Below are 26,809 nucleotides of genomic sequence, written 5' to 3'. Positions count from 1 at the left end.
AGTACGAAAACTTATTGAAATTGAATTTTTATTAGGTGGAAAATTTGAAGTGTGGGCAGGCCAATTTAGATTAAGAAATAGTGATGTTAAAATAATATTCAGTTTTCTAAAATAATTCAGTTTTGAACTTTAAAAAAAGTGCTATATTACGCAAAATGCTAATGACTAAAGTGACAAATATTTCAGAAACTGGACAGACGTGAATCTTAAATGAGCAGATGGGATATGAAACTAAAATGGGAGATAATCCAAGATGATATAGAAACTATTATGAGAAATGAATTGAGGAAAAACAAGTGTGTTAAATGGTATTACATTTAATAATGTGTTTAAAGGCCTTTCTAGGATTGCTCTCTTACATAGACAAATTAGAATTGCTGAACTGTGTAACCTGTCATACTTTTAATTCTGTGCATTTAAAACAAATTAGGTTTTGGTTCAGGATTACTTCTCATGAAGCCTAGACTTTTAAGTTATGAATGTATATGTTATATGTGTTTTAAGTAGCCAGTACAATTTGCTTTCTCTGGCATAAAAAAAATAAAGGGAATAATCATGATTTTCAAATACTCTTGTGGTATGCCTTGAAGGGGAGAGATAAGGAGTGAAAGATGAGGTAGTTTGCTATTTGGGCAGCTTGGTAGTTAGGTGAAATCATTACATTTGACTGTTGAGGGTAGAATCTGGGTTATAGTGGGTTGAGGAATGAATAAATGGCAAGATGAACAAGAGCAGATACTTTTCAGTTTTTAAATTTTGAGAGATGGAGTCTTGCTGTGTTGCCCAGGCTGACCTTGACCTGCTAGGCTCAAGTGGTCCTCCCACTTAGCCGCCTGAGTAGCTGGGACTACAGGTGTGTGCCACCATGCCTGGCTTACATTTCAGTTAGATTCAGAAAGTCGATGGTGAAGCATTCCAGGACTAGGGAGAGAGGGAGTCAGGAAGGTAAGATCCTGAAGAGTAGATTTGTGTTTGTAGACTTAAAAGCATCAATAGTGGAGAGACAGAAAGAAAGATGGAAAGTTGATAATTGATGAAACGAATGGTTGGTGGATGGTTATCAAGTATTCGGGTGATAGGGTTAGTACTGGGAAAGAGTAAGATACCTCTTAGAAATAAAAGATTTGAAGACATAAGAAAGGAATAAGTGTGAAGGAAGCAAGGGCAGTCTTAGTTGTAGCTTTAGTGCTTTTTGAATTCAAAGATCGAAAGTACTGGCTGGACATGGTTGGCTCACACCTGTAGTGCCAACACTTTGAGAGGCCACGGTGGTAGGATAGCTTGAGGCCAGGAAGTTCAGACTAGCTTGGGCAACAAGCAAGACCCTCTTCTCTACAAAAATTAAAAAAATAAGCCAGGCATAGTGAGGCGTGCTTATAGTCCCAGCTATGTGGGACAGTGAGGCAGGAGGATTCCTTGAGTGCAGGAGTTCAAGGCTGCAGTGAGCTATGATTGTGCTACTGCACTCCAGCTTGGGCAACAGAGCAAGACCCTGTGACAAAAAAAAAAAAAAAGTCCTGAGCTTGAACGTGAATAAACAAAATCGAATTTAAAAAAGATTTTAGTTAAAAATTTTGCATTTTATTTGATGATGGTTGATTGTAACAAGCACTTTATTTTTAATTTTCCTTTAATGGTTGTTTCAAAGAGTTTTACAGGTTCACTAATATAAAACTGATTTTGAGCTGAACATACCAGAACTGATATACATCTGCCTAAACAAGAAGTATTCTTAAAAGTAAGCCCCTTTGAAATGACCAAATAACATTGCCATTGTTTACAACATTTTTTTGTCCATTTCCTTTGGAATTGGTTTTAGAGACAGTTTAGTCAGCCACCCCAGAATATCTTATTTTAGTGGGTGCTTCTTTGGTGTCTTCTCTCTGCAATTTATTATCTTAGTCAGGGCTTTTTGCCCTGAATTGCTGCCTAAATTAGCAATTTAGTACCTTCTGATGGGGGCCTTAGTGATGATTAGCAAAAGCCCTGGCAAGAGCTCTGCTTTGGATATATTGGCATACATGCATTGTGGATGTGTGCCAAGAATTCCAGCCTTGCTTGAACCTTTGCCTTCTCAGGTTCTTAGTTTTAATGGTTCATTGTACTTTGTTTTCGTACAGTTTCAAGGGAGTTGGATTTAGTGGTTCATTGATTGGTAAGACTATATATTGGGACCAATTAAGTGGGGGTGGCATTTTTGCTTCCTGAGGAACAAGGCAGATTATTATAAGGGTAGAGTGCAATTGTCAGTTGTGCCGTATATCTGGCTAGCAAAAGTCAGGTATCATCTTGAGGTCCATTTTTGGTGAGGATGAAGTAATCTTTAAGAAGAGCCTTAGGATAAATAAAGAAATGTATCCTATTGAGATAACCTCGTAAGGTTTTAACTGGCAATTTTGTTTATATGATACCAAAGTTCTTACCTTTGCCCACTTAATATTCATTGGAACTTGCCTAGTAAGCCAGCTAGTATCCCACATATGTTCTTTCTTTGAGTAATTTTTTCCACAGTTGAAGCAGATTAGCACAATAGCATTTAAATGTATTTAGGATTGTACTTTATGGTAGTCTGCCTGAATAGTTAGCGTGAGAGGAGGTGTAGGGGACCCATTACCTGCGGTGGGGATGCTGCTACTAGTTGTTTAGATTACAAGTGGCAGTGGCAAGTATTATTTTCTGTTTTTGAATTCAGCAATATAATGAAATTTTTGGAGATTTTCTCAGTCAGCTTTACTATCTATGGTCTTCAGATTTATTTATAATTCTTTTTTTTAAGCACTTTTTACATTATAAAAGGGAATTTAATCCTGTCAGAAAGTATTATGATGTAATCCTAGAGCTATAGATATTTTAGGAAAATTTAGTAACATAATAATTAAACAAATAAGAACAAGTACTTTAAAAATGTTCAGATTTACATATCGCCTGAACAGTTTAGCATTTAGAATTTATACTGAAGCATACATCTTCATCTTAGCAACTAAAGAGCACAAATATTTGCCTTCTGTAATACAAGTTCTTAACTAAAGTTTAAGTTACTAAAAACACAGTTTTTAAAGTATATCAGTTTACATATAAAGTGTAATTATCTGCACAGATTGAATCAAGTGTCATGATCCCAAATAGGCTAAATTCATTAGTTGTCTATAAATTACTGAGAGAGAGATGTATGAAAATGATATTTTGTTGCTATTTGGTGATATAGTTGTGAAACTGAGCTTTGCAACCCAGACAGATGGTGCTATTCTTGAATTTGTCTGCAAGATCCTATAACATTTAATTAAACAGTGGAATGATTCTCATGAGAATCCATACTTTGGTATATGTAAGCTAATAAACTGGCTTTAATAAATTGTATAAATTTGATTTGAAGTAGAGGTATTTACCTAATTTTAGGAAACTTTTCTAATCTGTTAAGATGAATAGCTTGTGTTGGTAATTTATATGGTAAACTTAAGGAATATTCCAGATGGGAAAACGAGTGGGACTCACTAAGGTAGGCGTTTATCTTCTAAAGTAACTTTGATTTTGTTGCCAAACTTTCTCATATGGTAGGTGTGATACGCTGTTAAGAACCCACAGAGCTGACTTTAACAATTTCCAGAAAGCTGTGAGAAATTTAGTGATGTTAACACTCATTTTAGAATTATCTATTGATTTAGATTCCTTGTAATCTATCTTATATTTTAATTTTGGAATTGAAAATAGAAATATTTTAACAGTCTAGTCTAGTTTCTAAATTTTATTTTATTATTTTTATTTATTTTTATTTTAGAGTCAGGGTGCACTCTGTCCCCCAGGCTGTATTGCAGTGGTGCAATCTTAGCTCACTGCAGCCTTGAACTCCTGGGCTCAAGCAGTCATTCTCCCCTCAGCCTCCTAAGTAACTGGGACTCACTATTGGTGCTTTCCACCACGTTCGGGTATTTATTGTTTAGTTTTTGTAGAGATGGGATCTCCCTGGGTTGCCTAGACTGGTCTCCAACTCCTGGCCTCAAGTGATCCTCCTGCTTTGACCTCCCAAAGTGCTGGGATTACAGGCATGGGCCACTGTGCCCAGTTTTAATATGTTATGTGGACATGATGTTTAGCTGTTTTGTAAAAAGTTTGAGTTTGGCAAGAACACCGTATGATGGAGATGAATAAATTTTTCAGTTGCATAAATAATTACAAAAATAATACAATAATAGGTAATAAAACATTTCTGGGCATTGTTATAAGTATTCTCTTTCTTAAACTTACTTATTTTTTGTTTAATACCTACTTTTTACTGGATGGGAGACAAGACTGAAAGGTGACTATTCATACCAGATTGGATGGCATGAAAGGGTTGCGAGTTAATTGTGTGTACACAGAGAGATACCTGAAGAGTACTAAGGAGAAAAATGGCATGATTAGATTTATGTTTTAGAGAGAAAACTCATGTGGGCTCTGTGGAATATGGATTGTAATAGAGGAGAAACCAGAGACAAGGAGAAAGCTCTTAGAGGAGTCTAGGTGTCAGAAATAATACAAAGCCAGTAGAAATGGAGAGAAGGAAATGGATTTAAGTAATATTTTGGAGATAGAATTGACAGGGCTTGGTGACCAATTATATATGTCATAAAAGAGGAATCGAATGATAAACATATATTCTTGGTTTTTGGCATTTTCGTTCCTGTACAAAGATGTACATTTGACAACATATATGACCTACTGTTAAACAGTAGACTTACGCTTTAATCACAGGTGTGTATATAGGAAAGTGTTCACTGAGCCTGTGTTCTTGCTGCTAAATTAAGCCCTATGGAACTCAAAGTTTTAAGGCAGGGAATAATGAAAGTGAAAATAAAGATTAGCATTTATAACCTCCCTATTTCCAGAAATTATTTGAGGCAGTAAGAATTCTAAGGGAAGGAGGGGCGGAGAAAAAAGGTGGGGGAGGAAGGAGAAGCCAAGACTGCTGTGGAGTGGGGACTTTGGCAGGTGGTGGGTGATGATGGTGGTGGTTGGAGGTGTGAATCAGACTATTTTGGTGGGGGAAGATCCCATGAAATTTTAGTTACCAGAAATAGGCAAAAAGATAGGCTATCCTCCCTCCCCTGTTTTCTTTCTTCCTAGCAGCAGTTGACTCTCTTACCGGTAAGCCTTTGTTACATGAAGCCTCTACTTTTAATAGTGGTAAGGTCAGAAAGCAGATAGCTTTTCCTCTGCAGATCTGCTTTGGGATGTTTCTTATTTTTTATGTAAAGGTTTTGTTTATGTTAATTTCAGATCAGTGATACTTTTGGTAAGGGGATGAAATAGACTTTTCCCCCTGCTTTTCTTCATGGCTTGGTGGAAATAGCCAGATTTTGAGAACCAGTGAATAAAATAGAGGGGGCCTTTATAGAGACCACAAATCAGTGTTTATCATTGGTGCCTATTCCTCATTCTGGTTTTGGGTTCTTTTAAATTTTCATTCCTATTATTCTATTCTTTGTTTGCTTAACACTTAGCTTTCTGAATGTACAATGTTTTTATAGTTATTGAGAATGTAATAATTATTCCATGTTGTGTTTTTGCCCCACATACTGGGAAAATTTTCCCTTCTTTCCTTCCTTCCCTCCTTTCCCTTCCCTTTTCCTTCCTTCCCCTCCCTCCCTTACTTTCCCTTCCCTCCCTTCTCTTCCCTTTCCTTCCCTTCCCTCCCCTCCCTTCCTCCCCCTTTGGCCATACTTCTCTGTTCCCTTTTCATTGTTTCAGCACATTCCTGGGCTCCTTGTGCTCTGGGATCTTCACTGTGGTTGTTGCATGTTTATGTGGCAGCGGTAGTTCTCAGCTAAACACTGAAATGTACATATGCACTTCAGAACCTTTTGATGTAATCTCCTTGGTGTGGCGGGGACCCTCTCCAGTTGTTCTGAGTGCACTTACTGGCACAGCATGTACTGTCTGTTGTAGATTGGCTGTAAATTCATTCAGCCTTCCCATGTGGGGAGATTTTTCACTTGGCTACTCTGAAGGTAGAGAGTTGGCTTTCCTGCAGTTGTCATCTTTCTTTAATTTCTCTCCAAGTGAGGTAGTATTAATGAAATACAAAAAATATTTCCAAGGAATAAAACTTCTGAGAAATGAAAACTGTAAAAAATTGACCCATGTACTAGCCACTCCATTAGATCAGATTTACCCCATTTCTTTTTCTGTTCTTTTTAAAGTGTACAATTTTGTACATAGATGTAATCACAAGTGTAAATAGAATTCTTTATTCAGCTGTACTCACGAACATATTTTCCATGTGGTTACAATTTTTTTAATTATACTGTTAATGGAAAAGTAATTTCTTTTAAAAATGTAATACAAAATTACATAATTAGTCTCAGATTCAAACAATATGGAAGTGTCTAACATAAAACATGAAGGTTTACATCTCCCTTCCACGAAGGTAACTACTAGTAGTTTATATCATTCCAGAGTTTTTTTCTTTTGTATACATGTGCATATATACATAGGCAGTTTTAAAATTGTTTTATTAGATATTGAATAGATAAAAATCACATGTGTAAATCACACATAAGGTGGAATCATGATACAGTGAATAGCCATGTATCAAATACCCAATTTAAGAAAAAGAGTATTTTACCATCTATGAAATTCTGTCTCTGCTTCTTTCCCATTCTCTTTCCTTTCCTTTCAGAGGTGACTGTTATCTTGAATTTTGTGTATCATTCCCTAATTTTTAAAAAGTTTTAATTGTGTGTATTTATTTATATGTATAGTTTTGTATTTTTTGAATTTTTTAATAAATGCAGTCATACTATATTCTTTTGCAACTTGCCTTTAATATTATGTTCCAACAATGTACAGTTGTAATTTACCCTTATACCACAGTTTACTTAGGTATTCTATTGATGATGGACAGATTTGTAGTTTTAAAAATTACTGATAGGGGATAAGATAATTCTCCACCTTTTCCTACAACCTGGTTTTTCCACTTAACATTGTCTTAAAATATTTTTATGTCAGCAAATTTAGATGTATTTCTTCCTTTTTTATTATGTTTTTAAACAGCTATATCCTGTTTCATAAGATGGATGTACTGTTGTTTGTTTAACCATTGACTTTGAGAAACATTAGGATTGTTTCAGGGTTTTTTTGCTTTAATAGTGTAATTATGCATTATATTTTGAAAGTTATAGTCATAAACTCTTTGAAAACGTGTCAGTTTACATTCTTATGAGCAATATATAATGCCTACTTCTTTTGTCCTATAATAGAACTTACTCATTTTAACTTTTGCCACTCTGAGCAAAAATAGGTCAATATTGTAATTTTCATATCATTTCTGGTGAGAGTATGAGCATCTTTTCATATATATGGGCATACAAATTTCTGTCAGTTTTCTTATTTTTCAAGTGTTTAATCTCCAAAAAACCTTTTGTTTTCTTTTCCTTTTTAAAAAACATCCAACCACTTACTGATAGGAATCTGTATTTCAAGTCAGAGTCTTTACCTATAATGCAATTCTTACCTCAGAGCTTTTGCTGTTTTTGAGAGTACTTACTGCAAGCCTGGCAGTGCTTAATAACTGCCAGCTACATGCATTTTTCTAATTTAATGCTCACAAGGTCCTTATGTGGTAGATACTACTAGTCCCATTTTTCAATTAAGAAAACTGAAGCAAGAAATTTAAGTAACTTGCCCAAGGTTACACAGGAGCTAAATCTCTTGATTCAGAGCCTGAACTTTTAACCAGTACCTATGTTCTTCTTTCTTCTCCTACCTAAATTGTTTTAGAACTTGAGTAAAACTCCTCCTAGCTGTTTCAAATATTATTAGTCTCTTTTCTGAGCCTTTTAAAAATTACCAGTGTAGACCATATAATTTAGTACAAGCACTAAGGTAGAAATCACTGGAGCATATAGATTTTCCTGAGATTAATGGAGTGATAATACAGTTTACATTTTTTTAAAGTTTCATCAGAGATTAATGGAGTAATAATGCAGCTTAAAATTTCTTCCCACAGATAGGGAAATAGGTTTTTTTCTCTCTCAGACTATTCCAAATTGAGGAATCATTTGGAAAATGAAAAATTATGGCAGTTCATTGTTTTGATCAACGACTGGGGCAAGGTAAAAAAACGTACATTAACTGTATAATCTAAAAACAAAAGTCACCTCGCTAATAGTCTTTTAGTTTTTTAAAAATAAAAAGCCAGTCCTGAAAATGTTCATATCAAAAATGATTTAGTAACTAATCATGTGTGTATTTAAAAATAGAAAAATAGCTTAAAAAGAAATTATTTTCTTTTATGTATACAGGAAGCTTGGAGGCAGGTATGTTAGATCTGGTTTTGGTCATCAGGGGACCTGGGGTCTTTCTGTCTTGTTCCTCCATTGTCTTTAGTTTATCACTAGTAGCGTATAGTTCAAGCTGCCTGTTCAACTCTAATATTTGCTGTGGCATTCTAGGTAGGAAGGAGGAAGAAATGTGGGGAGGACACACCCTCCTTTAAAGAAACTTCCAGGAAGTTCCTTGTAACACTTCTGGCCATACTTAACTTCCAGGCCATACTTAACTTCAGGGAGGTTGGGAAATACAGTTCTTTAAGTGGGCATGTTGTTATTCACAGCAATGTAGAGTGTATGTTACTGTTTCCTGTTTGCATGGACAGTGTCTGCTACACAGAGAAAATAATACACATTTCTGTTTATGTTCTATTACTGCAGTTGGGAAACAAACCATCCTAATGTCAGTAATGAACTTCATTAAGTAGTTCAGTTTCCAGAAATTTCACAAGAATTCTCTTTTAGTTAAAGTTAATAAATATAAATCATTAACTAGTGTAGTTAGACAAGAAAATAATTTCTTTGAAAAGTAGTTTTTTTTTTTTTTTTTTTTAGACAGAGTCTCGCTTTGTTGCCCAGGCTAGAGTGAGTGCTGTGGTGTCAGCCTGGCTCACAGCAACCTCAATCTCCTGGGCTCAGCGATCCTACTGCCTCAGCCTCCCGAGTAGCTGGGACTACAGGCATGCGCCACCATGCCCGGCTAATTTTTTGTATATATATTTTTAGTTGGTCAATTAATTTCTTTCTATTTTTGGTAGAGACGGGGTCTCGCTCAGGCTGGTTTCGAACTCCTGACCTTGAGCGATCCGCCCGCCTCGGCCTCCCAAAGTGCTAGGATTACAGGCGTGAGCCACCGCGCCCGGCCGAAAAGTAGTTTTTTTTAAAGAGATTGTTTACATGGATTCTTCCACTAACACGTTTTGATTGTTTTTATTGAGGTATAATTTACATTTGATAAAATACACTTAAGTGTACTGTTTCATGAGTTTTGACAAATCTATACATCTGTGAAACTACCACTGAAATCAAAGTAGAGAACATGTCTATGAAGCAAAAAAAGGTTTCTCCGTGGCCTTTTGCAGTCTGTTTCCCAACCTTCACCCACCTTGAGGTAACTGCTGATCTGTTTTGAATATAGTCAATTTGTCCTTTCTAGACTTTTTTATAAATGAAATCATATAGTGTGTAGTCTTTGTGTTTGGCTTCATATTATTGCTTAAGTAGGTCATTCGTTCTTACTGCTAAATAGTAGTCCCTTGTGTGGATATGCCACAATTTGCTTATCCATTCATTTGTTGATAGCTGTGAAAATTAATGTACTGTTTTTTGAATGGGGAGTATATGTCTTTATTTATGTATATAACTAGGAGTTTCACTTTATAAAGAACTGCCAAACTTTAAAAAAATGGTTGTACCATTTTACATCCCTCCAGTTATATATGAATTCTAATTGCTCTGCATCCCTGCAACATGTAGTACAATCAGTTTTTTAAAGTTTTAGCCATTCTGGTGTTGTGTAGTACAGGTTTAATATCCCTTATCCAAAATGCTTGGAATCAGAGTATTTTTGGATTTTGGAATTTTCCCCACATTTTGGGATATTTGCATTATACCAGTTGAACATTCCTAATCTGGAAATCTGAAATCTGAAATGCTCCAATGAGTATTTCCTTTGATCATCAAGAGGGCATTCAAAAAGTTTTGGATTTTGGTCTGTTTTGGATTTTCAGATTAGGGATATGCAACATGTAGTAACTGTGTTTTTAATTTGTAACTTTTTGGTAACAAAGTTGAGCATCTCTTTGTGTGCATATTTTTCTGGAACATATTTTTATTGGATTTATTCCTAAGTAATTCATGTTTTTTCTATGTCATTGTAACTGGTATTGTTTTAAAATATTTTCCTCTTGTTTACTGCTAATATATAGAAATACAATTAATTTTTGTGTAGTGATTATATATATATATACTGCAACTTTCCTTAACTGTATTAGTTATAGTAGCTTTTTTGTAGAATCCTTGGATTTTTGTAAATGTACATGATGTTATCTGCGAATAAAGATGGTTTTATGCCGTCCTTTCTGGTTTGTATTTTACTTTTTCTTGCTTTATTGCACTGATTAGGGCCTGCAGTGCACTATTGCATAGAAGTAGTCAGAGTTTACATCTTTGCTTTGTTCCCTATCTTAGGCAGAAAGTATTCAGTCTTCCATCGTTGTTGTTAGCTTTGGATTTTCGAACATCCCCTTAATTAGGTTGAGGAAGTTCCCTTTGATTCTTAGTTTGCTTAGTTTTAAAAATACCACGAAAAGATATTGAATTTTGTTAAATGTTAAATTTTTTTCTGATCTGTTGAGATATGTTTTGTTCTGTTAATATGGAGGATTATATTTTGATGGGTTTTTAAATGTTCACCTAAGCTTGAATTCACCAGATAAACTTTAAATTCATGGTATATTATTTTTATGTATTGTTAGATTTAATTTGTTAATATTTTGTTAATGATTTTTGCATCTGTGCTCATGAAGGATATTGGCATGCAGATGTCTTTTCTATAAGAAATGGTCTTGGTATCATGGCAATATTGATCTTATAAAATGATTTGGGAATTAGTGTCTCCTTTGTTTTATGAAAGAGTGTGTAATAGTACTTCACAAAGAAGTGTGTAGAGATACTAGTGTCATTTCTTCATTAGATGTTTGAAGCTATCTAGCCTTGGAGATTTCTTTGTGGGCAGGTTTGAAATCATGACATCCATGTTTTTAATAGGTATAGGATTGTTCAGATTTTCTGTTTCTTTTTTCTGTTAGTTTGTTAATTCCTTCAAGGAATTTGTTGATTTAATCTGAGTTGTATTTATTGGCAAATACATGGTCTGTAATTCCCTATCTTTTTAGTGTTTTTAAGATGTATAATAATGCTTCCCTTTGAATGCCTGATATTTGTGGTGTGTCTATTCTTTCTGTCTTGATTAGTCTAATGAGAATTTGTCAATTTTATAAATTTTTCTACAGAGTCAGCTTTTTCTTTTATTGCTTTTCCCTGTTATCACTTTTATATCTCATTTCTTCTCTTTTTTACATTATTTCCTTTCCTTTATTTGGTTTAATTTATTCTTTTATTGCTTCTGACTTAGAGCAATGATTTGATACCTTTCTAATATAAATATTCAAAGCTACAGATTATTTTTGAACACTGTTTTATGGCCCAGGCCAGTGTATGGTTTCTCTTGGTGAATGTTCCAGATGCAATTGAAAGAGAATGTGTATTTTGCTTTTGTTGATACAATGTTCTATAAATGTCAGTTTGGTTATTTTGGTTGGTAGTGTTCACGTTTTTTTATATCCTTATTGATTTTCTGTCTACTTGTTGTATTGCTGAGAGAAGGCTTATTGAAATCTCTGATTATAATTCTGGATTTGTCTGTTTATCCTTTCAGACTTTCTTGCTTCATCTGTGTTGAAGCTCTGTTATTAGGTGCCTACACATTTGAGATTTTTAATGTCTTCTTAAAGAATTGACATTTTTATCATTACAAAATTTCCTTCTTTCTTCCTAGTAATAGTACTTCTCTTGGAGTCAACTTTGATATTAATCTAGCCATTTCAGCTCTCTAATAATTAGTATTTGCACAATATATCTTTTCCTATCATTTTATTTTTAACACAAGTATGTCTTTATATGTAAAGTGCATTGCTGGTAGGCAACATATAGTTGGGCCTTGCATTTTTTAAAAAAATCCATTCTGAGAATCTCTTCCTTTTAATTGTAATACTTTATTTATATTTAATGTAATTATATTGATATGGTTGGGTTTAAATCCACTATCTTGGTTTTTTTTTCCATCTGTACTTTATTCCTCCCCCCATTCCCGCCTGCTTTTGGATTATTTGTGTATTTTTTTATGATTTCATTTTTCTCTCCAGTATTGACTTATTACATATATACCAACTTGTTTTAATTTTTAGGCATTGTTCAAGGGTTTATATCTTTAACTTATCACAGTCTACCTTTAAATAATGTAGAAGCTTCCCATTTTCTCCTTCTGGCCTTTGTATTATTGTTGTCATACTTTTTTCCCCCCTATGTCTGGCATATAGTCCACAATGCATTATTGTTTTTGCTTTAAACAGTTAATAAACTTTTAAAGAAATCTAAAAGTGAAAAAATAAATTTTTATATTCATTTATATATTAACTATTCCTAGTGCTCATTACTCTTTTGTGTAGATCCAGGTTTCCATCTGGTATCATTTTTCTTGCACTTGAAGAACTTAAAAAAAAACCCAACATTTATTCTAGTTACATTTATTTTAGTGCAGGTCTGTTAGCTTTTGTTCATCCCAAAATAAGCCTGTGTTTTACTTTCATTTTTGAAGGATATTTGTGTTTGATCTAGAATTCTAGATTTGGAGGTTTTTTCCCTTTCTGTATTTTTTCCATTGTTTTCTGTCTTGGATATTTCTGATGGGAAGTCTGTAGTTAATGTTATCTTTGTTTTCCTTTATGTAATGTGTGTTTTTTTCTCTGCCCACTTATAAGATTTTTCTTTTTATCACTGATTTTCAGAAATTTTATTTTGATGTATTTTGCTCTTGTTTTCTTTGTTTATGCTGCCTGGAGTTCACAGAACTCTTTATATCAGAGGTTTATTGTTTTCATGAGATTTAGAGACAATTTTTGGTCATTATTCAGACTTTTTTTTGTCCTTCCCACTCGCCCAATTCTGGGACCCTCATGGCATGTATATTAGATTGCTTGTTATCTGATGGGAAAAGTCACTTTGGCTTTGCTAATTTTTTTTAGTTTTTAGATTTTTTTTTTTTTTTTTTTTTTTTTTTTTGAGACAGAGTCTCGCTTTCTTGCCCAGGCTAGAGTGAGTGCCGTGGCGTCATCCTAGCTCACAGCAACCTCAAACTCCTGGGCTCAAGCGATCCTCCTGCCTCAGCCTCCCGAGTAGCTGGGACTACAGGCACGAGCCACCATGCCTGGCTGATTTTTATATTATATATATTAGTTGGCCAATTAATTTCTTTCTATTTTTATGGTAGAGACGGGGTCTCGCTCAGGCTGGTTTTGAACTCCTGACCTTGAGCAATCCGCCCGCCTCGGCCTCCCAGAGTGCTAGGATTACAGGCGTGAGCCACCGCGCCCGGCCTTTTTTTTTTTTTTTTGAGACAGGGTATCATTCTGTTGCTCTGGATAGAGTGCAGTGGCATCATTGTAGCTCACTGCAGCCTCCATCTCCTGAGCTCAGGGGATCCTCCTGTCTCAGCCTCCCAAGCACCTGGGACTACAGGTGCATGCCATGACATCCAGCTAATTTTTCTATTTTTAGTAGAGATGGAGGTCTCGCTCTTGCTCAGGCTGGTCTCGAACCTCCTGAGTTCAAGCAATCCTCCTGCCCCAGCCTCCCAGGGTGCTAGGATTACCAGCGTGGGCCACTTGTGCTTGGCCTACAAATTCTTTTTTCTTCAGGTTGGGTAGTTATATTGTATATTTTTGAGTCCCCTGACTTTTTTTTTTTTTTTTTGGCAGTGCCTGATCTCTTAAATCCATTGAGTGCATTTTTCACTTCAGACTTTGTGTGTTGGAACTTTAGCAATTTTAGTTTTTAAAATATCTTCCATTTCTTTATTGTGTTTGTGTTTTTCTTTAAATCCTTGACCATATTTATCATAGCTGTTTTAAAGTGCTTATCTGTTAATTCCATCATTACTTTCATTTCTGGGTCTGTTTCTATTCATGGGTTCCATTTTCCTACTTGTTTGAATGTCTGGTATTTTTTTATTGGTTGCTGGACATTGTGAATGTTATGTTGTTGAAAGTCTTGATGTTATTTCTTTCCTTTAAAGATCAGTTGAATTTTGTATTGTGTGGCAGTTAAGTTACTAGCAGTTAATAAGATTAGCTTATTACTTTTTTTGGGAGGCTTGATTAAAAGGGTGGGTTAAAAGAGTCTTTATGTTAGAGCTAGTTGCCTACTTATGAGGTGTGGCCCTTTTATGGTCTGTATTCATTGCCCAAGGTGTTTAACAATGTTTTTTTTTTTTTCCCCCTCTCTGGGTGGGTGCTCAGAACTTGAATACTCCCCAGCTTTATGTGAGATCTTGGAATGATAGCCCCAGTAGTTCTTTGCCTGGCCTTGTTGAATTTTACTATTTGAATATGTAGCTTAGTATTTAGAAACAGTTTCAGAAGAACCCTCGTCAGATCTTTGGAGCTTTTTTCTGCATGTTGATCTTCTTTCTGGTGATTTGCTCTCATAAATTCTAGCTGCCTCAGCTTTTGTAGGGCCCACCTCATTTGCTTTCCTTCTCTCAGGGATCCTAGCTCTGTACTGCCTGTCATCCAATGTTTATGATGGGAGGACAATTCTAGTGCTTCTTATTTATATTTTAAATGTCACTTTTTCCTAGTTCAGGGGTCAGCAGACTTTTTCTTATAGGACCAGAGAGTAATTACTTTAGGCTGTAGGCCTTACAGACCCCTTTGCAATTCAGTGGTTATAGTGTGAAAGCATCCACAGACAATATGTAAATAAGTGGGAAGAGCTGTGTACTAGTAAAACTTTATTTACAAACCAGGTGGTTAGGTCCACAGGCCACAGTTTGCCAACCCCTTAGCTAGTTGACTGAAATACAAATGATATTAGAGTTATGAGTCTTATTGTTGGAAAGAATCTTGAAGAGTCATTTCACATTTGAATGGTACCTTCTAAATCACATTGTTCCACTAGCCCTTTTATATTTGAAGCCACTTTTCAGTGCTCATCTAGTACTGGCCAACTTTTTCTTAACCCTCCATATCTATGATTAACTATTAGGGAATTTTTTCTTGAGGAAGTTCTCACTGTTGTTGTTTTAATCATCACTTTTTCCTTTTGGTTCTGTTGCTGCCGCTTGGGACTGTGCTGAACAAATCTAATTAATCTCCCACATATCAGTCTTTCAATATAATAGAAGACTTTAAATAACTTTAGAATCTTCTTAACTACATATTAACTGTCGTTGTATTTGTACAATGGGGCTTTATTTTTTTTTAAATCATGGGGCTTTATTCTTCTGTTTTATTTTTGTTGCCATGTTAATTTGCTTGAAAGGATTGAACATGAGGCCAGATAGTCTCTAGCCATATGATGTTTAGATTTCCTCACTAACCTAGTCTTTCATCTGTTATTTTGTTCTATTTTATCTAGATTCTTTCCAAAGTGTGGATCTAGGAGCTGAAAGCAATATTGGCTAGTGACATAAGAAGTTAAGTCAGTTATATAGGATCTAGATTTTGTACTTATTTGTTAATGTAGCTTTAAGATGGCAGTAACTTTTAAAAATTGTGTTAAACTTATCAAGTAAAACTTCTGAGCCCTTTCACTCATATTTCTTAAACTCTTTTTTTTAATCTTTATATTTTTGAAGTAATATTGGAAAACTGAGAGGTGAAAAGAAAATTATACTTGAAGAATGAAGTTAACTACGAATGAGCAAATATATATGTTAGAAAGCATCATTTATATACAGCCTCATTGTATGGAGGGGGATACCGCATTGCATTTCTCACAACATGGCAATAACCAGTCAGATGGAGGCCAATGTCTTGTCATCAGCCCCCCTGCACAGGGAATCCCTAGCCATCCGTGTACCTGTGGCTAGGGGGAGTTTGAGCAGAGCCAGTTGGGAGGGAGCATGCAGCTGAAAGGATCTCTCTGTCCAGTTGGAGTTTTAATAGTCTAAAATGGAGAAGAGGAACACTCAACAGCAACACATTTTAATACATGGTAAATAACCTTTTGGCTTTTGCAACACAATTTATGGGATACTAAATTGTTCTTAAGCTCAGGAATTTGTCTAGAATCAGTCTATAAAATGATATAAGTTTTCAGTATTAGTAGGAACTTGGCATTAAATATATTTTGTTACTACATTTTGATTGGTTTTGTTCAAATTTCATTTTCCTTTTTTTAAAGCAGAGTTACACTCTTACATAAAGAATCAAATAGTTCTGCAAGGTTTATAAAAATAGTATTCTGCTCGTTGGCCCTTATTTTACCTTCTCTTCACCCACTTTTGTTTATTATCTTGGCCCTTACTTTAATGTTTCTAAATACTGAGCTAATGGTTATTTTTAGGTTTTTCAATTCTAGAACTTCTTATTAAAGATGAAGATTTAGTTCATTCCCTCTGCCTCCTACAAGGCACATACACCTTTTACATTCCTCTATTTTACCGGAGTAATTACATAGTAATTTTGGTTAGCTAAATATTCACTGTTAACATTCATTTGATTATGTTAACGTATCGACTAAACTCTTGATAACTTTTCCTTTTCTGTATAATTTGAAGATGGTAATTATCTTTTTTTTTTGACCACTTACCTTTTCAGTGTATTTTATAATAACTCACCCCTCAAATTTTTTGCCTATTGTTTGAAGCCCCTTAAGACTTAAATCTGTTAATGTTTTTTCAGTTTCATCTTCCTGAAGGAATCTTTCCTAAAGCTGCCTGATTTGTCATAATCTGGATTGGTTGCCCTCTGCACTGGTGTGTAGTTGGCAACCTGGAATTGTCCTTCACTGTAATTGTAGGGATTTATTTTGCTACTTCCCATGTTGGGTCTGTTTCCTAACTCTTACGACTTCTTACTTGGCTTGTTCCCTCCTTTTGATGAGTACACACTCAGTAGCTTCCTGAGAAAGGGTGTTTTGTGTGTGTGTGTGTGTTTAAAAATGCATTTATTCTATTTATATATTTGAAAGATAGTTTAGATTAGTATAGATACATAGTTTGGAAGTAATTCCTTGGAATTCTGGGTTACTGCACTTTTGCCTTTTTGCTTTTGGTATTGCTGTTGAGAAGTTAAAAATCTTGATTCCTGATACTTCGTATGTGCATACTTTTTACTGCGTGGAAGCTTGAAGAATCTCATGTCTGCAGAGTGCTGAAAGTTTACAGTGATATGCCTTTGTGAGTCTCTCTTGATCCATTGTTCTAGGTACTCAGGGAAGCCTTTCAACCTAGAAATTCATGTTTGTTTTCTGGGAAATTGTTATGAATTATTTTCTTGGTCATTTCCTCTGCATTTTCTGTATTTTCTCTTTCTGAAAGCTCTTGTATTTGTATTTGAGTGTCCTGGATTGCTCTTTTAGTTTAGTCCCTTCTCCCTCATTTTTCATTTTTGTTTATTTGCTTTACGTTCTGGGAGATTTCCTAAACTTTATAATCCAGACATTTTACTCAGTTTTATTATTTCTGGGGTCAGTATTTGGAAATTTCCAAGAGCTTTTTAATAAATTCTCTCTTCTTTTCTGAAATAGTGTCCTGTCCTTTTCTAATGGTTCATTTTCTCTCTTTGAGGATATTAATTATAGGTATTTTAAAGTTTGTTTTTTTTCTCCCAGTGTCATCTCTTTCCTTTAAGTCACTTTTCTATTTGTTTTTGTCTCTATAATTCCTCAGTGGTTTTCCTCAACTATTTAGTAATTCTTGGTTGTCTGTTCATGTTAAGGAATGGTGGCCAAAAACACTGGAATTTCTGAGTTTGTGAGTGATGTTTACTTGCCCTGTAGTTCACTGATCTGCGTTGGCTCTTTAGTTGGGGAACCTCTGATTTCAGTATCTTGAGGTTTTTCCTCTGGAGCTGGTAAGATTTCTCAGAAAAAGACTTTTCCACCCTCATGTCTGGGAGATGAAGGAATGGCTGCTAGCTTTCTGGGTGTTTGGAGGGCAATGGTGGGGAGAGGGTGGTGATTCTTGGCCTTTATTCTGTATATGTTCACCTAATGCCCTGTTTTCACTCTAGTTCCCTGTCTTCTGTTTGTCTGTGTCCCCCAGTCTAGGCACCCTTTGTTTTACTGTTTCCAGACAATACTGTCCTGATTATTTGTTGAGGTGAAGAAGGGGTAGTAGCTCAACCCTGTGCAGTAGGGAGGATACCTGGGCATCTGAGTGCCTTTTAAGCAGACTTTCAACCTGTTTTCCTTGTTTTATTTCCTCTCTGCCTTTCAACTCTACTTCCACAAATACTTGTATCTAAAATTCCTGAGGCTGAGGGGATTCTGTGTTAATTGGGTTGTGTCCTGCTTTCTCCATGTCTAGGACTCAATTTTCTTAGATAATACAAGTCTCTTTACCTTATGAGCATCTGCTTCTTAGATTTCAAAATTTTGATGCTATCTCCTGTCCTGTTCTACCTACCCTTGTGATTTTATGATTTAAAGAAAAACAATCCCAAGGAAACAAACTTCTTTACTGATGTTTTAGAGGGATTTAAGAGAGAGCAAAAGCAGATGTGTTTACTCTGTCATCTTTACCTGGAGTTGATTAGTTATGTTTTAACAGAAGTTTTCTATTATATGTGACATTTTTTCTTCCTCTGAGTTGAGAGGTGACTTAATATGTTTACTGTGTTCTTCTGATCTACTAGAGTAGTAACCCTATCACAGGAGGAAGTGAGGTTAGGCAGAATTGGAATTTCCTAATATATTCATGTGAGCCCCAAATGATCACAACTGCCTTTTCCACACACCATCCCTGCGCATAATTGATGTTAAGCTAATTGTTTTGTAGTTTGAGGAATCTTCCTTTCAATTATTTCTTGAACTTTTGAATATTTTCTGGCCAGCTTTTCTGTTCTTGCAGATCATTTAAGAGGCTAATAAGAGTTCCATCTCGATTGTAGTTGCCTTTGTGGGTGGGATGTAATTAGTCTGGGCCAGGAGACTTGAACTCACTTACAGTATCTAGGTCAGGCCTATCACTTTACAGGTCCTGAAGCTGAGGCACCTTGAGGTGGAGTAGATTTCCTAACATATAGGTAAATTGTTAAAAACCAGGCCTAGAACCTATATCTCCTGATCTCTAGTCGGTGTTCTTTCCGTGATACCATACCCTGGGGGCATTCTTATCAGTGTCTGTTAGTTTTACTGTTCTATGACCACCAAATATGGTTTTAACTCTGGGAAGCCATATTGCACATATATGCTGTTGGTCACAAAGGATCTGGTTGTGATGGGTCACTGCAAATAAATGATGTCCACTGTGAGACTTTATCAGCTTATTTCGTACACATTGTACCTGAAGAATAGGACACTAAAAATCAATATAAATTTTCTTTAAATCTCATTCATGCAGTTAGGAAGTGCATTTATCCTGATTCGGTTGTAATCTAGTTAATTAGAACTGTTCTGAAGTGACTGTAGTGTCCTTTCTGTTTAGGCCAGAGGAGTCTCTGCCAGTTAACTTCAATTTTTTGAGAACCTTGACTACCTCTATAACACATGCCAGCCATTGCTGAGCAAATTTCCTTCCAGCATCTCTTGCTATTAGAATAATTATTTTCTTGGTTTGTTATATATATCCTCTAAGAATTAGTTTGTGTAGATATTGTCTTATAGTGATAACATGTAAAAGAAGGCATATAATTATCTGAGTAAAATAAAAAAAAGTCTCTTCTATTCATGGGATGATGTGTGGGCATTCTTATACTAGTTTTCTTAATACCTCAGGAAGACTAAAGAAAGATTCATGAACTTTCTTAAATTAGAAAGTTTGGCCATGAGATCTAGTCATTGCTAAATTGAGTTGATGACAGTTTCTTTGTACTATTTTATAATCCTCTAGGGCTAATTTTTACCATTAGCTCTATGAAGCACCATGGCAGAGTGGAAAGAATTTATGCTCTAAATGCAGTTATGGTTTAAATCCAGTTATATTTGGGATCTGCCATTTGCTATCTCTGTGGCTATGGGAGAGAATTATTTAACCTGAGTACTAATTTATATAGCTGTCTGTTGTGAAGATTTGAATTATATATGAAGACCTTAGTATGGTACCTGATATTAAGTAGGTGCCTAGTAAATGATGATGTTGGTGATTATTATTATATACATATGTGCATACTGGTTTTGTTCCTTGTATATTTTAATTTCATCTTTTGGTTCTATATTTTTTTTTTGAGACAGAGTCTCACTTTGTTGTCCAGGCTAGAGTGAGTGCCGTGGCGTCAGCCTAGCTCACAGCAACCTCAATCTCCTGGGCTTGAGTGATCCTTCTGCCTCAGCCTCCCGAGTAGCTGGGACTACAGGCATGCGCCACCATGCCCGGCTAATTTTTTAAATATATATCAGTTGGCCAATTAATTTCTTTCTATTTATAGTAGAGACGGGGTCTCGCTCTTGCTCAGGCTGGTTTTGAACTCCTGACCTTGAGCAATCCGCCCGCCTCGGCCTCCCAAGAGCTAGGATTACAGGCGTGAGCCACAGCGCCCGGCCTGGTTCTATATTTTTAAAACCATATTTTAACTTAAATATAATTGTGGTTTGTTCATATTTTAGACAGTGAGAAATAATTGTGCTTTGGGAATACTTTGAATATAGAAATATTCTAAAGGTTTGCTTCTAAATTTTGAAATCATTAGGTAAAGAATTTTGAGTTTGGAAAATTTGTCAGAAATTTTGAACAGTAGAACTTGGAGTGGACTTGATTTTTAACTATAAACATGGTCATGGTGTATGAAGACATTTTAATCTAATTGAATAAATATTCATAATGGGAGTTTTTTTCCCTTAGACAAATTATTTTAGTATCGTTTAAGTTATCTTTCTTTTTATCAAACATTAATTCAAAATTTAAAGTGAAGTCTTCGAACATCCATTTTATACTTAGTTATATCTGTTAGGCTTGATTAATGTTTTCTTCTTATGTTTTCCAGTGAATACTGGTCTAATGGTATTTAATTTTAGCTTTAAAGTAAAGGAATCAAATTGTTTAAAAATAATTGGACATTTTTCAGTTCTTTTGGCTGAATTAGTTATGAAATGATTCAGTTTGTAGCCTTGGTGTTATGTCACTTGCATTGTAACATATCACTTGCTAGAACAACTTTGTAAAAAACATAGCAGGTGGTGGCAGCTTCCCTTTGCCACTGAGAGCATAGAAGCGCTGATAGGAAGTTAGTGGAAGTGCTAGGATTAGGCAAAACAGTCTCCTGAATCAAAGCCAAATATTTTGTCTGCTCAACTGTGCCGGATGTTACAGGTGAAAGTGTTCTAGTAAGTAAATTGCTGTGCATAGATTTTCTTGGGGACTGACTCATCTGATGTTTAAATCTCTGATATGTCTTAATTTTCTAACCCTTTAAATACAGTTAATGTCAGTATTGATGTCATATTTATCAGTGTATTTTAATTCCTTGTTTTCTCTTACATCCACCTCCTATAAGATCTGTAGGCACAGAACACTAGCTGAGATGAAAATAAGAAAAGTTAGTCTCTACTTAGCTTTTCAGATTTCAAATTGCCCCTTTTTATTCTGTTTCCTTCTTTGACATTTATTTAAAGATTGATTTTAGGCTTTCTAATTAAAACATACACGCACTACTTTTATTTGAAGAAACAGAGGAACTTGTAAGATAGAAAAATGGACAAAAGATTTTTTTTTTTTTATTGAGACAAAATCTCGCTCTGTCTCCTGGGCTAGAGTGCCGTGGTGTCAGCCTAGCTCACAGCAACCTGAAACTCCTGGGCTCAAGTGATCCTCCTGCCTCAGCCTCCCGAATAGCTGGGACTACAGGCATGCGCCACCATGCCCAGCTAATTTTTTTTTCTATATGTTTTTAGTTGGCCAATTAATTTCTTTCTATTTTTTAGTAGAGATGGGGTCTCGCTCTTGCTCAGGCTGGTTTTGAACTCCTGACCTTGAGCGATCCTCCCACCTTGGCCTCCCAGAGTGCTAGGATTATAAGCATGAGCCATCAAGTCTGGCCGGACAAAGGATTTGAGCAGACAACTCAGAGTAAAGAAATAGTACTGTTGTAAATAATATGATAATGCCATTTATGGTTTTTGGCATGTATCAGACACTGGCTTAAGTGCTTTATATGTATGCTAACTCATTTAATCAGTAACCCAGTAAGTACTATTACTTTCATTTTACAAGTAAAGCAGCTGAGGGACAGAGGTTAAATAACTTGGTAGTTAGTAAGTACAGAGTTGGGATTCAAACCTAGGAAGGCTGGCCTCGGATTATAACTCTGTTCAATTATGTGATAATGATTTCCTCTAAGCAGAACAAGGACTATAAATTAGTACAGGGACACACACATGTATTTTAAAAGACATGTAATTTGGGAGGTGGTTATTTGTATTGGGGGACAATTAATTGAAAAGCAGTGTGGTAGCACTCATTTTTAGTCTTAAAATATTCATATTCTTTGACTGGTAATTCTGTATCAACCAGTCTCTCCTAAGGAAATAATCAGGAAAATAATGTTCAAGGATATTCATCAATTATAATAATTATAATAGTAGAAAAAATGGAAGATTGTCTAGTTGTTATGGGATGGTTAAATTATATTTTTCTGAACAGTGAATATAATATGCAAACATTAAAAATTGTTTTTGAAGAATAATTAGTAATATATAGAAATATTTATAATAAGTGAAAAAGGGTACAAAATCATACAGTTGTGGTTCTAACTTTCAACATGTATATACACAGGAAAGCAGGATGCTAATAATTATTTCTAGTGTGTTTATGGTGTATTTTTTTTTTTTTTTTGGAGACAGAGTCTCACTTTGTTGCCCGGGCTAGAGTGTGGTGGCCTCAGCCTAGCTCACAGCAACTTCAAACTACCAAGCTCAAGTGATCCTTCTGCCTCAGCCTCCCAAGTAGCTGGAACTACAGGCATGCACCACCATGCCTGGCTAATTTTCTGTATATTTTTAGTTGGCCAATTAGTTTTCTTTCTATTTATAGTAGAGATGGGGTCTCACTCTTGCTCAGGCTGGTTTTGAACTCCTGTCTTTGAGTGATCTGCCCGGCCTCGGCCTCCCAGAGTGCTAGGATTATAGGCGTGAGCCACTGCGCCCGGCCTTATGGTGTATTATTTTTGAACATTTTACATTGACCACGTAGTACTTTTATATTTAGAGGAAACCATGTTGCACATGGGGCAAGTTTAAATGATGAAAGCGCGGCAGTAAAATAAAAAACTGGAGTTCTTTTCAGACAAACTTTCTTATTTGGATTTTTTTATATTTCAAACTATTGATACATTCAAAGAGTAATTTTAATCTCTATAATTTTTCATGGTGTGATACTTTTTGAAACATTCACTACATGAAGACCTGGTTTACATTCACATGTTTCGCAAATATAAATTGTCTCTCTTCTTCCTCCTTTGATTTTTCTGTTAGAACAAACAACACAATCTTTGTGTTTTTTGTTAGGGTGAGGTGTGATTATATGGAGCTTTCCATCTAAACGTTGCTCTAAGTTAATGGATAATAATCTACCCCTGAAAGTTAGCGTTCCATCTCTGCATTTACATTTTACTTGTCCTTTTCATGCTAATGAAAACAAGAAAAGATACTGGAAAAATAGACAAAAATCCCCCTTGCCCCGTGGTGTGTGGCTTGACATACGAGCTGCTACCGATGCTAACCGTGTCGAGTCACACTCGATATCCCAGTGCAAAGGGTTAAATGTGATCATTATAATGATTGATTGTTTTAGTACTTTACGTTTGTTTTAGTTGTGTTGATAGAAGATATGGCTACATTACTAACCAGTGGTACTTGCTTTTTGAAAAACATCTTGCTGAAAAAAGTGATTGACCTTGTGTGGAAGGAGATGAATGAGTAAGGATTGAAAACAAGGGACACATGGGCTGTTTGGTACAGAATTTTATTATGAATCAGTTTTATTATCAGTTTTGAATATGTAGTTATAGTTTATAGCTGCATAAGTAAGGATTCAGCTTTTGTTTGTGTTGAAACATTATTGAAGTTTAGTTCTTAAGACCTAAGGTTTAGGAATCTTAAAATATAAATATACCTAATGGAGCAAAGAAACGGTGTCTTGTTCTTTGCTGGTTTAAAGTTCTCATGTTTTGAAATGTGTTTAACAAACAAAAGACCAAACTATTAATACATTAGGGAATTGTTATAGAAACAAAGCTTTTCTGTGTGCAACCTGTTAAATAACATTAATGTATTGCTGATAACTTTGCATTAGTTTTGTAAGCAACTTCTATTAATGCTTAAATATTAGACTTTTGGCATTCATGATGAAGCACTGTGGCACTTACTGCATGATAACTGGTACCCTGATTAAAAAGGATTTAAACTGTACCTTCTGGGTGGGATGAAATTAAGGAAATCCTTTGAAAGAAATTACTTCCTTATTTTTAGTTTATTTTTTATTTTCTTGTTTTTTTGTAGAAACGAGGTCTCCCTATATTGCCGAGGGTGGTCTCAAACTCCTGGCCTCAGGTGATCCCTCTGCCATGGCATGGGAAATTACTGGGATTATAGCCATGAACCACTGTGCCTGGCAAAAATTAGTTTAGTTTTACAAACTTATTTTAAACCCTTACCTGATTTCTAAACATAATTTATAGTTTAAATGAGGAGTGATAATATAGAAAATAGTTTTATATATAGGGACTTTATAGTGAGTGTTTAGGCAAATGAAATGGTTCAATAGGAAATAATGATTATCAGCTTGTTTTGTTGTTTAATATAAAGAGGTATGTAGACCATCTTGATAGGATTTAGCTTTCCCTCCTTTAAAATCAAGAAGGACTGACATACATTCTTCACTGGGAGAAATCTTATGATGTGAGGTTTAGTGTAAATATTTTAGCATATTTGCTTTTCTGTATGGAAGCCTGTTTTTAGTGGTCTGTAAGTAAAAAGAAAAATCAAAACTTGAAATTTTCTTGTGTTTTTCCAGGCTGAACTCACGGGAATCAAATGGCGTAGGTACAATTTTGGAGGGCATGGGGACTGTGGACCCATAATTTCAGCCCCAGCCCAAGATGATCCAATCCTGTTAAGTTTCATCCGTTGTCTGCAAGCCAACCTGCTGTGTGTATGGCGTCGTGATGTCAAACCAGATTGCAAAGAGTTGTGGATATTCTGGTGGGGAGACGAACCCAACCTTGTGGGTGTAATACATCATGAACTGCAGGGTAAGGTTTTGCTTTTTCTTAAAAATTATTTGCATCACAATTTTTTGAACAATGGGTAAATTCTGAAAAGGTTATTAAGACTTGCTCAAAAGAAAGATCCCAAGTGTTTAAAGGGTGAGTCTCTCAAAGGGAACATCCTTGCTCTCATCCCTCTTCCTTCCACCCCCATTTGTTCAAGCTCTCTTGTCCTTCCCAGTCATGCTGAGAATCAGAACCTTTTAGCCTCTATTAAATGAAAGTATTATGTCCACTGGGGGTAGAAACAAGGTTAAAACCCACTATTTTTAAATGATAGTGAATTGCGAATAATTAACAGGGCAGTGAAATGGACAGAATTGGGTTTTCCTTAGACTGTGGCTGTGGTGGTTCGTTGGCAGCTGAACTCTGGTGGAAAACTGAAAAGTGATATAGAAACTTAGTAGTGGGCTTTTTTTGGACAAAATTATGAGATGACACTGGATAGTATTTTGAAGAAAGATTAATATAAAGAATCTGGTCTGATTTTGGTGTTGGAAAATTTTCTCTTGCTTTGTTCCTGCTTTTTATGTAATTTGGTGATTCCAGGAAATATTGGCTCCAATGTTGCTTAGATTTTAACTTCAGATTACATCTGATATCTGGAAACTTCGAATTAATATACCAGTTTCATTATTCTAAGCTGCCTTTTATATTTACCACAATTTATAACCAGGGGAAATTTTATCAATATTCTTTGAATTTCTGGTAAAAGTTTTTACCTCTTTATCTAAGTGTTTCTAATATGCTAAGGAATTTTTCTAAATCAAGACATAATCCGTCATTAGGGTATTAACTCTTTTTTTTTTTTTTTTTGAGACAGAGTCTCACTTTGTTGCCCAGGCTAGAGTGAGTGCCGTGGCACCAGCCTAGCTCACAGCACCTCAAACTCCAGTGCTCAAGCGATCCTCCTGCCTTAGCCTCCCGAGTAGCTGGGACTTACAGGCATGCACCACCATACCCGGCTACTTTTTTCTCTATATATTAGTTGGCCAATTAATTTTCTATTTATAGTAAAGACGAGGTCTCGCTCTTGCTCAGGTTGGTGTTGAACTCCTGAGCTCAAATGATCCACCCGCCACGGCCTCCCAGAGAGCTAGAATTACAGGCATGAGCCACTGTGCCCGGCCCTGGAATTAACTCTTTTTGACTTAGTCTCCCAGAGCCAACTTTTATCATGTCCAGACTATATTTTGTTAATTTGTGGTTGAACAATTTCAGGTAGTGTTTGAAATGTTTTGCTAGTTGATATTTTTAATATTTTTTTAAACGACGGAGTAAAACTAACTTTAATATATGTTTGAGGGTCTGTTCTAAAGTGGCTAAGTTTGCCTAATGAATTTCTTGCCAATTTCTGCTTGACACCTTCCTTGCTTTTCATGGCAGCCATTTTTTATCTGTGATATCTCCTGCCACAGCAGCCAGAGGGCAGTAAACCACAGTGGACTAATTGAGCTGTTTACCTTATGGGCCATATGTCTGTTCAACTCAAACCTTTCTCTTGTTATTTTTTAGGGT

General features: G+C 35.5%; 1 protein-coding gene across 1 annotated transcript in view; it reads left to right on the top strand.

The window, feature by feature from the left end:
• MED13L (mediator complex subunit 13L) overlaps positions 1–26,809 on the top strand; it is a 271,204-nt gene that overhangs the window by 9,821 nt on the left and 234,574 nt on the right. The window contains exon 2 of the mRNA XM_012756481.3: positions 25,039–25,276. Coding sequence (XP_012611935.2) covers positions 25,039–25,276 — 238 coding nt within the window. The remainder of the gene's footprint in view (positions 1–25,038; positions 25,277–26,809) is intronic.

Source organism: Microcebus murinus, chromosome 22, assembly GCF_040939455.1.
Source record: "Microcebus murinus isolate Inina chromosome 22, M.murinus_Inina_mat1.0, whole genome shotgun sequence".
Taxonomy (NCBI): Eukaryota; Metazoa; Chordata; class Mammalia; order Primates; family Cheirogaleidae; genus Microcebus; species Microcebus murinus.
The sequence above is the reverse complement of the archived record's forward strand: the minus strand, read 5'-3'. Positions and strand labels throughout refer to the sequence as shown.